The sequence below is a fragment of the Suricata suricatta genome, chromosome 3 (assembly GCF_006229205.1).
Source record: "Suricata suricatta isolate VVHF042 chromosome 3, meerkat_22Aug2017_6uvM2_HiC, whole genome shotgun sequence".
Classification (NCBI taxonomy): Eukaryota; Metazoa; Chordata; class Mammalia; order Carnivora; family Herpestidae; genus Suricata; species Suricata suricatta.
The window spans coordinates 111,495,040-111,512,555 of NC_043702.1; the positions used below are offsets into that span (position 1 = coordinate 111,495,040).

Here is a 17,516-nt window from a genome sequence, read left to right on the forward strand (position 1 = left end):
GACGCCGGCGGGTGGGGCGGGGGCCAGGGTGGGGGAGGGGAGGGGTGGCGGCGCAGCAAGGAGCCGCCGGGAAGCGCCCCCTTCGCCGCCCGGCCCGGCACCCCCGGCCGCCGCGGGCAGCGCCCCAAGCACCCGTTGCAAACCCCGCAGGATGTAGGGAAGCGGCGGCGGCGGCAGCGCCTCGGCCGAGCAGCTGAGCGCATCACTTACCCCTGACCGCTGAGAGGGACCGGACGGGGGAGGCGGGGCGCGTCGCGTCCCGTGAGTCTCTCGCACGCCGTCCTGTCCCCACCCCGTCGTCGTCGCCGCTGTCGTCGTAGTCGCCGCTGCGGTCGAGCTCCCGGCCCTGAGCTCCGCTGGGCAATAACGTTATTCCACACACGCCCCACACATAGCGGTAACGGCAGAGAGCGGTCGCCTAATGCGCAGGCGCCTGGATAGGGCGAGGAGCCCGGCCCTATCTTCTCCGGCCGTCTCAACGATCTGCTACTGCGCAGGCGCCAAACCCAGACAATGAAAAGGGGCTGTGCGGAGGGTCTCACCCAAAGGCTGCTCCAGCTGCCTATTGCGCAGGCGTACTCCAAAGACGAGCTTGAACAATGACGAGGACCCTGGCGTTAGCCGGGACCGCAACTAAAAATGACTACAGTTCCCAGAGGGCAGTGCGCCAACTCCAAGTGGAGGTCGGGTTGCGGGGCATGCTAGGATTTGTAGTGTCAGCTGCCTTCACAATCTAGGCTGTTTCGAAGACATAAGCTTCTTTATCTTGAGAATGTATTTGGCCGTTTTGGCAGACGTCGCGGCTGAAAGGGTGTAGAGCTTCTTATTTGTGTACTTGAGAAACTTCAAGGATCAACTGCAAGCCAGCAAATTTAGAAGAGTCAAGGCCTTCAGTGAGCTCTTTCTGTAGGTTGGGTGGTCCAAACAGCAGGATGGGATAAAGACAAGACTAAGCCAGGTTGGGCTACAGAAAAAGGGCGGAGCCTCCAAGCAGTCTCTTGGCAACCGGATCTGGCTGCCAAACCGCCAAAGCTTGTTAGCGCAATGATCTCTGGGAATAGTAGTTCAATTGGAAGGGCTTTTTAGGAGCCTCGTGACTGCCGGCCCGCGGCCTGAGGACTACAACTCCCGACGGCCATCATGAGGGCCAGTGGGTGGGAAGGGCCCCCGACGAGCTCCGACCGGGATTCCATACTTCCCAATGACAGCAGCGACGGGAAGCCGGCGGGCGCTACTCTGGCGCCAAGGCCTCTGGTCACCCGAGGAGCAACATTGGACACTTCCCTACGTAACTCCCATCTCTGGGTCCCGAGTCCGTGCATGGCGAAGTCCCCGGAGAACTCTACCCTGGAGGAGATTCTGGGGCAGTATCAGCGTAGTCTCCGGGGTGAGTCGCCCCGAACCTCTGCGCCCTAGCCCCTGGGTACCAGACCCTGCTGGGCGGGAGCTGACCCAGGTGCATTTCCTAACACCTTGAATCGGCCCCCGCCAGGATACTGAGGAAGAAGATGGACGTTGATCCTTGAGGGAAGATGAAATAGTTTGTGTTTGTTTTTACGGTTAAGCAGTGTTGCTTCCTTGATTCCCATGGTTACCTGAACTGAGTTTGACTTAGCGTCTTTCTCCCCAGGTCCAGCAGAACCTCGTGTGTGGCTCTATTCCACCCTTACTCAGTTCCCATGCTTTTCACATTTTTTACACATTCTTAAAGTAGTGCAATGGGTTGAATGTGAGTTTTCAAACCAAGAAAAAGGAAATACTCATTATTTTAATCAGAACAGCTTCTATTTAGTGGTCTAGGCTATTAACATACATTAAGTCATTTAAAACTCAACAACTTAATGAATACCCCTCTTTTACACATGGGGAAATCAAGGTGCAAAGAGATTAAGTTCGCCCAAAATCCACACGGCTGGTTAGTGGCTGAGCCAGATATTAAATTCAGTCAGGATTGACGGCCTTAAAAGCCATTGTTTTTTTTTTTTTTTAATCAATCATGTCACAATTAACTATTACTGAGACCTTGCTTAGTTAATTCAGATTTCTTAGTATGAGTGAGTCTTTATAGAAGTGATTGATGTTCTTACTTGTAGATAGCTCTGTCATCTTGGACATCATATATGCCATCTGGAAACCTCAATTCCATTATTTTAAAGTAGAGGTTATGGGATTGTCTACAGGGATATTGTGAGGAGCAAATGAAATAATCCATAGAAAGCAGTGATTTTCAGCCACACATAAGTAAGAAATAGGACATAAGCAGGTAAAAGTTTCATTGAAGAATATTCTACTGAATGTAATGCATTCCATTTATTCTGCATTTCTTAACACTCTAGGTCATGACCAATGGTTTAAAAAATTATTTAAAGTATTTAGAACAATGAGTCATTTAAAAATGCCGACTATGTGTAAGGCATACTAGATGATGGGGATACAATAAAAAAGTAGACAGAGTCCCTGTCCCCATGGAGCCTCTGGATTAGTGCGGGGGGAAAAGACACGATTTTTCCTGTCCTTGACCTCTGATCTTAGAGCAGCCACGGAAGGAGAGAGCCTGTTTGCAGACTCCACACTCCCTTCATCCTTTCCCTTAGGCTTCCCAGATGTGAAGGGCATCCCCACCTTCAAGTTGTCTGTCTGTGCCCCCACCGCAAGAATTTGGGGAGATTTAGTGTTCATCCCCTTTAGCATTCAAGACCTACAGAAGGACTGAGAATTTTCCAGGGAACTGGGGTGAGTAGCATATAGCCTTCCTCTCATTTAAATCTGAGACATCATTATACAAAGCCACAAGGTAGAAAATACTAGGACTGTCCTTCAGAGTAAGCATTCTGACAGAACAACTGGAAGGCCTCGCTGCCCTGTGGATCTGTAGTATTACTGCCTCATAGGAGGGGATCTGAACGTTTCCAGAGTGGGGAAAAGTGGGCATACCCATGTGCCCTGGGAATTACTGAGCTTATTGTAGAAGTGGAAGTGACTTGGGAGGTCACTGGTGGTATGCTCAGGTGTTCATCCCCTTTAGCGTTCAAGACCTACAGAAGGACTGAGAATTTTCCAGGGAACTGGGGTGAGTAGCATATAGCCTTCCTCTCATTTAAATCTGAGACATCATTATACAAAGCCACAAGGTAGAAAATACTAGGATATCGTCAAGAAAGCATCAGAAAAATGAGTTTAACAGGAATCCAGGCTGTTTTAAGGCCTGTGCCCTGAAGGTAGGGCCATGGTAATAGAAAGAAGGAGAGAACTTGTTAGAAAAGCAGTGTCCATCCTTAATAACAGAATCGTGTCTGGTCCCTGGCTGCAGTGTTAGATGTGAGTACACTTGTATCAACAGCACTGTGTACATGACTCACCTCCTCAGCTCCGTCCTGACCACCTTTGGTCAGGTGACCGTAAAGTGATAAAGTTGAACTGTGACAAGAATGTATCATTTTACATACATTTTGCATACTGGCTTCTCATTTTCTTTCAACCTGTTGGCATTCAGGGCTCTAGACTAAATCTCATGAGTATGACGGAGTCAGAGAGAATGTGGAACCAGGAGCTGAGTCACTGAAATCATCCCATGGTTTTGCCTATAACTATCAGTGTCACCCGAGGCAAGTCAGTAAACTTTTTGCATTCTTGTTTCCTCATCTGTAAAGTGAATCATTTGGACGAGGTGGCAGAATCAATGCCTTTGGGACCCAAGCAGGTGAAAAAATGTGTGATGGCATCTGTGGAAGACACAAGGGAATGGTGAGGCTTATAGCCAAATTGGGCAGCTCATGCTTTTTCTAAGAACATTCGAGTTTCTCTCCTTTTCTTCTCCTTTGTCCCACACTGTGCTGGCGAAGCAAACTGCACCTGAGAGCCTGGCTCCTCTTCCAGGCACTTCTCTGGGGCCCTGGGGTTTCTAAGGACCCTTTCCTCCACACTTATTGGACCCATGTGCATGATAAAAGGTTATGTGTCTCTTATAAAAATGAGAGTTGGGGCACCTGGGTGGCTCAGTCAGTTGAGTGCCTGACTTCGGCTCAGGTCATGATCTCGTAGTTTGTGGGTTCGAGCCCCATGTCAGGCTCTGTGCTGACATCTCAGAACCTGGAGCCTGCTTCGGATTCTGTGTCTCCCTCTCTCCTCTGCTCCTCCCCTGTTCTCTCTCTCTCTGTCTCTCTATTTCTCAATAATAAATAAATGTTTAAAACTTTTTTTTTAATAAGAGGCAGGAGTGGAACTGGGTTCATAGAACATGAGAGGTTGTCTATATGAAGAAAATAGTAATTTTAGAGGGGAGGTGATTCTTTCCCATGTAAATTGATCTTGTTTGAGAAAACCGAAGATATTGTTGATATTCTATGTTTTACTTATATGTATGATTGGCACATCTCCCCAGATCCTACAAAGTGTTTCTTTTTTTCCTTCCAGGGAAGGGCTCACATCTGTAGAAGGCCTGTGTTAATCTTAACTTGCCAATGCTTTGGTCACTGAATGAGCCAGCAATGATATCATCTGGACCTTGCACAAACCTAAGAAAACATGTGTGGAACTTAAGTTCTTCCTTTTCTCAGTTTTACTCATAAAACTTGTATTTCTTCTTTTTGTTTTTGCTTCTCTTAACTGTTTTCTGAATATTTTTATATTCTTTGCCATGTATGCTATTTATGTGCTCTCTCACTCTCTCTCTCCACAGCTAGTGATTGCTTATTTGTTTGTTTTACTGTCAGCCTCCTTGAGCCCAAGACGGGCAGCAATGTGATAAAGCCCCTGGAAGCACTCGTTACGAAATGGGAAAATTATTTTGGTATTTCAGTGCAGCCTGAAACACCTCTCTTTTCTGAAAATTAGAGGGATGGAATGGTTTGGCTATTAATAAGTAAAGATTGGTAATGCAGATGAAATTTGTAAACATTTGAATTTATTTTTTTGGCTGACAAAATTTAAATTAAATGTATTCATTTGTTTGTTTTATATGCTCTAAGGGCTTTTCGTAGTACTTTTAACTTTTATGACCATTTCTTCTACTAACAAAAGCTAGTAGGATTCCATTTTTCCTTCTCTACTACTGATGAGATAAAATGGGCAAAAGACGAGACTTAGCAGCCAGAAAAGAAAAGCCGATAAAAACCTGTAAAGAGTCATCCCTGGAATTATCTAGCACCAAAACAGTGCTCAGTGTTGTGAAATTACAAGGGCATTTTCACACGTTCTTGGGCAGAAAAAGAGATTAAGTTACTCTCAAACTATTGAGAAACTGAGGATAATTATATTTTCTCTTGAGATGTTTACACACGTAGGCTCTGATCACTTCCCCAGTGTGTGTTAAGGTTTTCTTCCTTGTCACTTAGTGATAGTCCCCTCGAGGTCAAAAAGTAGAAAGTAGCTTGAAATGCACTTGTGCACTTGCCAAAGCAGCCTTGATGAGATGGGGGTGGGGGTTCATCAAAGCCCACTAGGATTTCACAGGAATGATCACCCAAGGCGGCTCTGAAAAATGGCTTTGAGGTGTAAGTATTGCTTTACGTGTTAAGCCTTGAAACAATATGAAGCTAAATATGAATTTCAAGTTCTCAGAGTAGATACAACACTTTCCCCTGACACTCGGAGTGGGAGTGCCCCGTCGTGGCTGTGATGGTCGTGGGTTATGTGCTGTCCACTGCCTCTATTGTGGCTCAGTCGCTCGCTGTCCTGCCCATTTTTCACTAAGCGGTGACTACAGTTAGTGTCATAGTGTGGGAAGTCTCTCTTCGGATCTGAACACTGGCTATCCTGGTTTATTGCTCTAACCCGGTGGTTCTCAACCAGGAGTGATTTTTTCCACCCAGGGGACATTCAGTAATGGATGGGAACATTTTTGGTTGTCAAAGCTGGTGGTGGTTTTGGGTTGATTTCGACTGGCAGATAGTGGGTAGAGGCCAGGGATGCCGCTAAGCACGAACAATACAGCTTCTCACAACAGAGAATTATCAGGTGCAGATTTCAGTAGTGCCAGGTTGAGGAACTGTAAGCTTGGAGTAGCAAGGCCTTGCTCTTAGCCTTTGTTCTTCAAGAATCATTCTTTTAAAAAAAATTTTTTTTTAATGCTTATTTTTAAGAGAGAGAGAGTGAGAGTAGGAAAGGGACAGAGAGAGAGAGAGACATAGAATCTGAAGACAGGCTCCAGGCTCTGAACTGTCAGCACAGAGCCCGATGCAGGGCTCTAACTCATGAACTGTAAGATCATGACCTGAGCTGAAGCCGGATGCTTAACCGCCGGAGCTGCCCAGGCACCCGAAGAACCATCCCTGAGAGTAATTACAATCAAGGATACAGACTGTACTAGCTGTACAGCCTGCCAGTCTGGCTAGGAGGACTTCTTTATCAGTGGAGCATGATGTGGCAGGTGTGTGAATCTGCTCAGGGGTGCCCCAAGTCATGCCCGCTGCATCCCTAATGGTGGAGACAGCTGGTCTCCATGATTTGCCAGCATCCACACATCCTTAATGATCTTCCAGACACTGCTTTCTTAAGATGTCAACATTCTTGTTCAGATTATCTTTCACTCCTGGCGCCAACCGCTTCAGTGCATTTTTCGGCTATCAGAGGCTTTTCTTTTATGACCGTATTTTCTTTTAGATCTTATAGTTTCCACATACTTCTTTTAATCCCTTTCACTATCATAACTGCCATTTCCAGAGTTGGCTTCGCCTGACTTTGGATGATGCTGTCTTTATCTTGGTTGCCCTGTCTGGCAGTCCCCAGGTGAACAGGGACCTCAGTCTTCTGAACTAGCTGAGGCCCATTCAAGGGTGGACAGACACGTGTATCTTATCTCGCTTGTCTGCCCTGGTCTTAGCTTGTTCTGAGCAGTGCAGTGTAGCTCGAGGCTCGGCCAGGGAGCTCTAGTCCGTGGCATGGTTTCTGAGGAACAGCTGGGCACTGCCCAGGGTGCGGTTCCCCCTCCCTGTCCCCAGGGTACTTCTCGTTCACAGCTCCCTGTGCAGTTGGAGAAGGTAGACATTAATAATTCACAGTGGGTCTATAAGTGATGATCCTTCCTAGCCTGGGACTCCTTTGTCTCTTGTTCAAAAACTCCTCAGTGAAGAGAGGCCCAATGGTGAGCCAGGACGGAACTGGATTACCGGAATGAGGAAGACAGACCAAAATTGGCCGACAGCAGTGCATTCACTCTCGGGGCCCCTTGTACGGTTTGATGTTTGGACAGTGCACCCCCAGAAATAGTATTTACTTAACTTTATGTCCACGTGACTCCTTAGGACTCAGAGGTCTTGTTTGTGTTTGTCTTCATAATTAAGTTTATTTTCATACAACACTATTAAGTTTATTTTCAATGAATGGCTGGTGTGTTGAAATCAGGATGCAGCATGAAATATTCTTACTGTCCTCTCTGGAGAGAAGAGGAAAGAGTCTCTCAGACAGAAGTTGTGCCCGGTAGCAGAGGGACAGGACGTGCCAACTGGGGCCTCCTGTTTAACTGCCCCAGTGTGCAGCAGACCACTACATCAGGGCAGTGGTGCTCCTTATGAGGGCTGTGGGGCTTTTATTCCCCGGGATGAATGCGGCTCGTTACAGAGTGTAGTTATTATTGCCATGTATATATTGAAGCACATTTCACATGTTTTGAAATGTAGTATTGAAATGACTTTTAAAATACCACCTTCTTAGTTTTAGTTTTAGGGTGCAGTTCTTGCAAATTCCTTCTCTCCCTCTCTGGTCCTAGTAACTGAAGTCAGTGACTGCAAAACAAAAAACAAACAAAAACAAAGCACAACAGAAAAACCATGTCTTGGAACACTTTTCTTCAGGATAGTTGTTGGCTTCAGTATCTCCCTATTTTACATAATAACTATTTTTATAGTGTAATTTTAACACATAGTCTCTGAATGTTATAAATTCCAAAAGATTAAAGTTGAGTATTGGGGAAGTGATTAAAAGGGCTCATGAAACTCTGCTGTCATTGAAATCTGATGAAAGAACGCTGCGTATAGAATTTCAACTGTAAAATGTTTCCAGATTTCTTTCTTTTTCCTAATATAGCTTATTAATTTTATTCAAATTATGTATAAATAAATAATTATTCTTTATCTTAGAAGTGAAATCATTTCATAGCTCCACAGAAGGGTAGAGGTGGGACAGAGAGAGAAGAAGAGAGAATCTTAAGCAAGTTCCACGCTCAGCACAGAGCCCAACGTGAGGCTCAATCCCATGACCCTGGGATCATGACCTGAGCTGAAATCGAGAGTCAAATGCTTAACTGACTGAGCTACTCACATGCCCCGTACAGAGCATACTTATAATGTTAGTCAGACCCTCTGTCTTCCTTCTAATGGGTGCAGTAAAGATAAGTGCTTTATACGTAGATTTACATGTGTAAATCTAAAGCTCTGTGAACTAAATTTCTTCTCATGTAACACTTTGGTTTTCCTTTTCCATTAACAAATCTCTTTAGAAAATCCTAAGTTATGGGGAAACTATTGCTATGTCTTATTTTGCTAAAACTAGGAATGTGTCTTATCTGGGCTTTTCTTAAACTCATGATGAGTAAGAGGAAGCCAGCCTTGGTTAGTATTTAGCACCAAAGGCCTGTCAGATAAAGGTCTCTGCAGAAATAGGATTGGTATGTGGAAAGAAATGTAGAGATAAATGCAGTGGAGTCTCTTGTGTAGTTAATAATAAAATTTCATTGTTGAACCCTGACCTGAAAGACCTATTTTCTTTAGTTTAATCAAGAACTACACTGAGTTCCTCTAAGAGAAGCACGGCTTAGATATTTTGTAACACAGAGTATATATTTTTTCTCTTAAGTTACAGTTACTTTTTCTGTTCTAAACTTTCAAATTAAAGAGCTTGGAGAAAATAAAATCTGTTTTTCAAGGTCCTGTAGAATATATATTTGTAAATATATTTTCATCCATGGCTGGTAATGTAAATACAGTTGTTTTGTTGCTCTCTTAGGGTATCACTCCCATCTAGGTGACAGAGATTAGGAGCATTTCTGCTGAGGCCACAAGGAGAAACAGATCTAAGTTGTCAAAGAAGAGCCTAGATCAGAGGAGTAAGAATGTCATTGGCCATCATTGTTAGGAGTTGCTCCTTCTTAGGAAAGTTACCATCTCTTCCAAGGATCTGTTTTGTTTTTTTAATGTAGTTAAGTGTTTTTTTTTTTAAGTTTATTTGTTTATTTTTGAGAGAGAGAGAAAGAGAGAGAGAGAGAGAGAGAGAGAGAGAGAGAGAGAGAGAGAGAGAATGTGTGAGTGAGCATGAGTAGGGGAGGGACAGAGAGAGGGAGAGAGTTTCAAGTGTGCTCCATGCTCAAAAAGTGGGAGATCATGACCTGAGCTAAAATCGAGTTGGATGCTTAACTGACTGAGCCAACGAGGCCTCTCCTCCGAAGAGCTGGAGGATTGTTTAGATGGAATCCATCTGAATAGATAATAGATGTTGGTGAGTTTGCGTGGGAATACATCCTTTTCTAACATACATTTTCATGTTAGATACATGTAGATTTTTGGTGAATCAATGAGTGAATTAGAAAATAACTTTCAATTATAGATGTCAAAATTTGAGAATGGTGATGGAAATCTGGGTCCCAGCTCTAACGTACAAGGAATGTTTTTTGCTAGAGCTGAAGTTTTCTTGCTTGGAACAGTGAACTGAATCATAAGAGATTAGCAGAAACAACAAGTTTAAATGGAAAAGATACATGGAACTTAATTAGTGAAATTGCTAATGGGTTGCCTGTGTCTCCAGTTTTTCTGCTGTAAAAATATCCATAAAGTAGGATAGAATTATTAGTAATGCCATCACTAGTGTCATTAATATAGGTCTGTTTTTAATGTAAGACTTGTCTCCTTTGCTGACAGTGGTTTTGGGTATTTCACTGGGCAATTATTTTAATTATCTGTTGCTGTGTAGCAGACCCCCGTGAGGCCTGGTGGCGGGCAGCAATGACGGGAGGCACTTGGGTTTCTCTCAGATCTGTGGGTTGACTGGACTCAGCCGGGTGTTTCGTCCGGTCTCTTTCACGCTTTCACAGTTACATGGACTCTGGGGCTGGAGTCATTTAGAGGCCCCACTGGGGTCAGCAGGGCCCGGCTACTCTCCTTCCCTGTATAGTTGCAGAGCGTCTCCTTTCCCCATGGTCTCTCTGCAATGTCTCCATCAGGGCAGGCAGACTTCCTACGTAGTGGCTTACGGGTTCCAAGAGGGAGAAAGCAGAATCTACCGCACATTTCAAAAATGAAGCCTGATCTGGCATGGTGTGACTTCTGCATTCTGCTGGTGAGTGCAAGTCACTGACTTACCCAGTTTCATCCTGGAAAGGGACAAGGCACGAGGCTAGATTTTGGGGGGGCTATTTGCAGAGATGAACTACTACAGTAATATGCCTTTAGCTACTTTATTTTAGACTGTGATGTTAAGTATGTGCTAATGAGTTTAAGCTCCAATTCTAGGGGTGTTGAGGTTCACTAACCAAGACTTTCTACAAGTACATAGTCAGCGAGCAGGACAGAAGAAGGACTGTACTGCAGAGGCTGGTACTGTGAGCGCATCACCTATTCCCGCCTTGACCAGAACTTGGCCAGGTAGTCAACTGTCTCTGGTTGGGGAGGTACATCTGGCTCACAGAGGCATCTAGGCTTCCCTGGGCTGGAACTTGGTGTGGAGTCCCCCTTGCTGGTCCCGCCCACCTACCCCAGTGTCTCAAAGAGGGGAGCAGCAGCACTTTCTGAGGTGGGGTTAGTGCTTGGAGGCTGGGGAGGAGCTCTCCCATCTTGTCCTCCTTGGAAGTAAAGCTATACTTAGTGAATGTCCACCGCCGAGATGTCAGGGACCTTAGGGGTCATCAGGTCTGACCTCTGGCCCATGAACTTCATCCATCTCTTCCAATAGCACTGTACTCAGCAGGCTAGAAACAAAACTCTGTTTTTTTCCATGAAGAATGACAAACAATTGTTTCTCCTTTAGAAACTGCCTTTTTGAGTTAAGTGTGCCTGATGGTGTCCAGACTTCACAGGCCCTGATTCTACCCCACACTGTTGTTGCAGAACGTGCTAATAGAAGCATTCACCAGCTGAAGTGTGCCCTGAGAGAAGGTGATGGCACCGTTGGAGAAGATGCTGGGGATCCTACTTTTAGTCCCAGTGTGGAAAGTGAGGACGCCAGGACCACCTGGCATGAACTGCGACACAGCCATGCTGGTGAGTGTGAATGGATAGCAGCTCTGGTCTGAATGATGCATTGCGAGTATTTTAAACCCCGTACAGTAAGGACTCCAGTCCACCCTCTGCTCTACTGCTAGGGTTTTCTTCCTCAGATGCAAATCAGCTACTATAATCCTCATACTTAGTATTTTGTTAATGTGTATTTATTTTTGAGAGAGGCAGAGTATGAGTGGGGGAGGAGCAGAGAGAGAGAGTGGGAGAGACAGACAAACACATAGAATTGGAAGCGGCTCCAGGCTCTGAGCTGTCAGGACAGAGCCAGACACAGAGCTTGAACTCACAAACTGTGAGATCATGACCTGAGCCGAAGTTGGACGTGTGCTTGAGCCACCCAGGCGCTTCTTAATATTTTTCCTTTGCTTTCAAGATGTCTGTAGGATGAAGTTCCAAATCCTCTGTGTCTTAGCAACATTTTCTTACAAGGCTCCCAGCTCTGTCTCCAGGCTCACTTCTCTGTCCTCCCCACAGCCGCCCAGTTAGATGGGGGGAAGCCCAGTTGGGTAATGATAAGACACGACCTGCAGTCAGACTAATGAAACCATTGTGCTTGCCCTCCAGTTAATCAGCTCAAAGCTTTGTTGAGCCAACAAGCAACTAAGGAAAGTGAGGTGTCTCCATTAAGAAGGCGAAAAGTGTCCCCTCTGGTAAGTATCAGCACTTGCAACCTGACAGGAGACTTGGCTCTCAGATTCTGAGCAGGACATTCTAAAAGTTAAAGCATTGAAAGGAATGATCTTTCCTCTGATTAGTTTGGCTGAAGAAGAGGCAGAGGGAATCCTCAGTTTTAAATCTATTGTGTGCTTGAAAAATGTAAGTGAGGAAAACAGCTTGGAGAATTTACTTTGCAACTGTTAGCAAATATAAAAAAGGAACAATATATGGAAAAGAATAGCCATTTTTTATGGGGTCTCATTGATAGCCTATCATTTTTAGAATTTACTTATTTATATTTCTAGTTGTCCTTTGTGATATTTGTTTATTTTGAATGTCAAAGCCAAAGTATGTAATCTTATTCTGCATTTTAAGATACATGGTTATAAAATTGCACAAAATGAGAAGCTATACTCTGATTTTGTCTGAAGTTGTTTTATAATGAGATTGCTTTGGCACAGTGACTTATTCTTGATTGAGGCAGTAGGATATGCTAAAGCCTGGGATAGATGTGAGGGAAGGAGAGGATTTGGCCAGATTTAAATGGCCAAAATAACAGCCTATCTTAGGTCTGTCTAAGGCCTATCATGTACTTTCTAGAAGGATATTGTGCCTCACAGGGTTTCTGTAACAGTATGATAAGAGTATATACTAAAAATTCTTTATAAAGCTGTGAAGTGTGACACAGAACATGTAAGTAGCAGTAACTATCTTGCGCTTCAGCGTGTGACAGTCGGATACCAAGGCTATATGCTAGAAGCCAGGGAGACATGTCACTCTCATCTACTCACGAGATGTCATCACCACACCCCTGTATTAACACTTCCTTCCAGCCTGACACATACCTTCATGCTTAATGCCCACCTTGGGGAAATATACTACATATGCCTATTCAATATTTATGGCTATCTGTTATAATTTTAATACAGCATTTCACCATTCATTGAATGTATTACTGTAGCCACCTAGCTTCTAGAATGCTCTTAAGCAGACGAGGTAGAGTACTTTTAAGTCTAGTAGATGAAATTGCTGCGTCTGTTGAATGCTCAGAAACGCTGATCAGCATTGTAAAGCTACAAAATAGCTGGGGTATCACAGAACCATTGAATCTGGAGGGTGGGGGGAGCCTCATGGTGTATAGTAAGTGCAGCATGTACACTAGGAACCCGCAGGTATGTGCGCACGGAGCCGGGGAAGGATGCGGCTTAGACTTGGAGCACACACGGGGCAGTACATGCAGCAGGTACACTAGGAACACGCAGGTGTGCGCGCATGGAGCCGTGGGGAAGGATGCGGCTTAGACTCCGAGAGCACACACGGGGCAGTACATGCAGCAGGTACACTAGGAACACGCAGGTGTGCGCACATGGAGCCGCGGGGAAGGATGCGGCTTAGACTTGGAGCATATACAGCCTACATGGAAGAATTACAGCCACAGTCATAATCAGCTTTTGAAGGTTTAGATCCACTTTTATTTGTAAAGTTTATTTCTTTATTTTTAGAGAGACTGAGTGCAAGTGGGGATAGGGACAGAGAAAGAGGGAGAATCCCAAGTAGGCTCCTTAAGGTCAGTGCAGACCCCAGTGGGGAGTTCTAACACAACACCCTGAGATCATGACCTGAGCCAAACTCAGGAGTTGGTCGTTTAACCTACTGTGCTGAGCCACCCAGGTGCCTGTAATGCACTCTCGTAGCCTGTATGCCCTACCAGAAATATGGGGCTCTATTGACTGAAATCGAGGCACTGTTGGGATGTATATTATGACTTATATTTTTGAAAAGTATATATCCAGACTATAATAAGCCCTTTAAAATATATACAGGTGATTTTATTTTCCAAGTATTAGCTTGTGTTTTTTGTTTGTTTGTTTTGTTTTGTTTTGTTTTTGCACAGACTGCCTGGCCTTTATGTACCCACAGTGATATTTAATTCTTATTTGCCATGTTCTGGACCCATTTCTATTAATGTAAATTTCTTATAATTAATTGCTTTCTATTCACCACAGATAATCCATTTAATTAAAAGTTACTTTGATTTTTAAATTTCTCAAATGTTCCAAGAAGCAAAATTCTACTTAATTATTCTGCCAGGAGACCTGGTACTTCACTGTCGGCAGGAATTTCCACCAGGCTAAGAAACAGTGATAGTGTCTCATCTCAAGCTTTCTCTGGGGTCATCTAACTGATTGATGCTCATTTTCCCTTCCTGATTTCCTCTTTTCTTTACAAAACATCATGCAATGACAAGTGATTCTAGAAACCATTTTACAATCATTTTAGGAGAAAGTAGGATGTATATGATACTAAAGGCAATTCAGGAATGCTGCAGGAGTACGCAAGTTGACACTTTTCCCAAAGTTTCTTCCCTGGACTCCCGGTGCAAGGGAGTTCTTAGTTTTCTTGTGTCTGCTTTAGTGCTCTAGTCTTGGATGCTCTGTACCCCAGACCAATAGGGTCTCCAGTTGCCTTGAGTCAAAACTCAGAAGCCACATGTGGCTAATGTACACCTTTGACGATAGAATTTTACCTCGTGGACACACCTGGGGGCAAACATTTGTCTACAGAACCGCTTCTCCAGGCCACTGTTCAGTTTTAGGCAGCTGCGTTCTTGCAGGGCGGGGTCCTTTGATCTCAGCATTACTGAATGGACTGTCCCATTTCCAGATGGCTCCACTGGGCAGTTGGTCCCAAGCCAATTAGACTAGTCCAGCATTCTTCTATTTGCCACAGACTTTTTATAACCACTTTCACTGTCCATCTTTAAAACATGATATTTGTATCCTAGAATCTTACTTGTCTATGAAATGTATAGGATAGAGAAATAAACACGATGGGCTACATTGTGATCTCCTCGATGTTTCTATGCCATCAGTACTCAACTGAATATGATGGTGGTGTTACCTGATTCTCTGCTAAATCCAAACATGCTTCATTTTTGTTTCCGTTTCTTGCCTTAGAGGGTGTCAGAAGAAGAGGAAGCCAACATGCCTACTATCCACAATCTGGTTCCGATCATCAATGACCAGTCTCAGTACATTCATCATTTAGAGGCAGAAGTCAAGTTCTGCAAGGTAAGTTTCTCATAAAAAATTTAATTGTAACTACGTTACAGTTTATATTAGTGATACCTTATGTGAACATTTGCTATTATTAGTCTTCATATATATTGTCATACATTGACAACCATGACCCTTACATGATTGAGGAGCCTGATGGGTTAGAGGGGCTTTCCAAGCCTGGGAATGATACCCCTGACCATGCCATTTCTGATTGCTTAATTTCCCAGTAGCCCATAACTGTGTCTGATATTTTGATAATATGCCCTCATGTTTCAGAGTTTTTGCTTTTCACCCCATGTTCTTTAGCCCAGCTGATGTTACATGCTTTGGGACAGTACAATTGGTCATTCTCCCACACTTGTCAACCTGCTTATCAACCTACAGAAGCAGGGACTGACTCTAAACTGCTAGACTAAGTCTATCCCATTGTCAGGGCAAAGGGTCTTCCCTTAGTTTTGGATAAGGATGGCTCCAGTCGTACTGATAGCAATGATCGAGAAACCAGATGTGTCCACTCTGGCTTGTAACGCCAGAGGGTTCTATTGCTCAACTGTATGCAGTTTAGTAATATCATTAATGCCATTGGAGTCTTCCTGCCTCTCCAAACTAGGTAAGCGTTTTAGTTTTCCTTTCTTTTTTATTCATTATTAATGCATCTTGTATTATATATTTTTTAAATGCGTATTTACTTAGTTACTTTGAGAGAGAGTTCACCAGCACTGGGGAGAGGCAGAGAGAGAGGAGAGAGAGAGAGAGAGAGAGAAAGAAAGAAAGAGAAGGAAAGAAAGAGAAAGAGAGGGAGAATCCCAAGCAGCAGCAGGCTCCATGCTGTCAGTGCAGAGTCTGGTGCGGGACATGATCTCACACACCATGAGATCATAGCCTGAGCTGAAATCAAGAGTCAGATGCGTAACCGATTGAGCCACCCAGGCACCCCTCATGTACTATATTTTTATATTCTGGTTACTCCTCCAAGGTGCAAGTTGATATGTGACTTCAGAAGCCTTTAAACATTTCATTGTCTTGACTTTACAAAAACATTCCTGATCTTAGCAGATCACTTTCTCTTTGTTCTTGGAGGATACAGTCATACTCGCACAAGTATTCTTGGATTACCAGAAAGACTGAAATCATATCCTAGGACTTATTCCATTAACAAGCTCCTGTAGATTCCTAAGATGCTGTGAGTAAAACTTAAAAAATGTTGTAGCGGAGATAAAACTTCATCTCTACCCTCTTAGAGTTTTCAACTGGGACTTATAATTAAATTAACATAAAGCAGAGTAACAGGATGAAAGCATACACATTTGTTTTTATTGTTATTAAAGTATAATTGACATATTATATTATTTTCAGGCTTACAACATATTGATTGAACAATTTCATATACTACTCAGTGCTCACCACAATCAGTATAGAGACCATCGGTCACAGTAAAATGTTATTATAATATTATTGACTGTGTGCCTTGTGCTGTACTTTTCATATCTGTGACTTCTTAATTTTATAACTGGAAGTTTGTACTTCTGAATTCCCTTTATCTATTTCACTCATCTCCTTACCCACCTGTCCTCTGACAACCATCTCTCTGTATTTAAGAGATTGTTTGTTCCTTTATTTTGTTTTTTAGATTCCATGTATAAGTGAAATCATATGGTATTTGTCTTCCTCTGTAGGAGTTATTTCACTTAGCATGATACTGTCTAGGTCCTTCCATGTTGTCACAAATGTAAGATCTCATTCTTTTTTATGGCTGAGTAACATTCTATTCCATATATATGTATGTATACATACATATATATGTACACACCACACACACACACACACACACACACACACACACACACACACATACCCCGCAGGTCTTCTTTATCCATTCATATATCAGTGCCCTTGGTTTCTTCTTGTAAATATTGCTGCAGTAAGCAGAGAGGTTCATATATGTTTTTGGATTTGTGTCAGTTTGTGGGGTAAATACCCAGCAGTGGAATTACTGGATCATAGGGTTTTTCTAATTTTTTCTTTTTTGAGGAATGTCCATATTGTCTTCCACAGTGACTGCACCAAATTACATTCCCACCAATAGTGCATGAGGGCTCCCCTTTTTCCATATCCTCATCAACACTTGTTAATTCTTGTCTTTTTGATGCTAGCCATTCTGATGAGTGTGAGGTGATATCTCACTGTGGTTTTGATTTCTTTCCCCCTAATGATTAGTGATGTGGAGCATTGTTTCATGTGTCTGTTGGCCATCTGAATGTCTTCTTTGGAGAAATATCTATTCAGGTCCTCTTCCTGTTTTTAAATCAGATTATTTATTTGATGTTGAGTAGTGTAAGTTCTTCATTTTTGGATATTTACCACTTATCAGATGTATCAATTGCACATCTCTTCTCCTATTCACTAGGTTTCCTTTTTGTTTTGTTGGTGGTTTCCTTTGCTGTGCAAAACCTTTTTATTTTGGTATAGTTCCAATAGTTTATTTTTGCTTATGTTTCCTTGTCTGAGGAGACATCCATAAACGTGTTGCTAATACAAGAGATAAGTGCCTATGTTTTCTTCTTTAGAAGTTTTATGGGTTAAGGTCTCATATTCA

At 43.4% G+C, this 17,516-nt stretch overlaps 2 protein-coding genes across 13 annotated transcripts in view; one reads left to right on the plus strand and one right to left on the minus strand.

Moving 5' to 3' along the window:
* The window catches only part of CEP170 (centrosomal protein 170), a 127,983-nt gene extending 127,447 nt beyond the window's left edge, over positions 1-536 (minus strand). For all 10 annotated transcript variants that reach the window (XM_029934835.1, XM_029934839.1, XM_029934833.1 and 7 more), the window contains exon 1: positions 211-536. The gene's annotated coding sequence lies outside the window, so the exon portion shown is untranslated. The remainder of the gene's footprint in view (positions 1-210) is intronic.
* A 64-nt stretch (positions 537-600) lies between these two features.
* The window catches only part of SDCCAG8 (serologically defined colon cancer antigen 8), a 253,258-nt gene continuing 236,342 nt past the window's right edge, over positions 601-17,516 (plus strand). For 2 of the 3 annotated variants that reach the window (XM_029934840.1, XM_029934842.1), the window contains exons 1-4: positions 601-1,387; positions 11,034-11,186; positions 11,769-11,854; positions 14,819-14,932. In XM_029934840.1, the coding sequence (XP_029790700.1) occupies positions 1,141-1,387; positions 11,034-11,186; positions 11,769-11,854; positions 14,819-14,932 (600 nt within the window). In that variant the 5' untranslated portion in view covers positions 601-1,140. The remainder of the gene's footprint in view (positions 1,388-11,033; positions 11,187-11,768; positions 11,855-14,818; positions 14,933-17,516) is intronic. The other variant, XM_029934841.1, reaches the window with a different exon arrangement.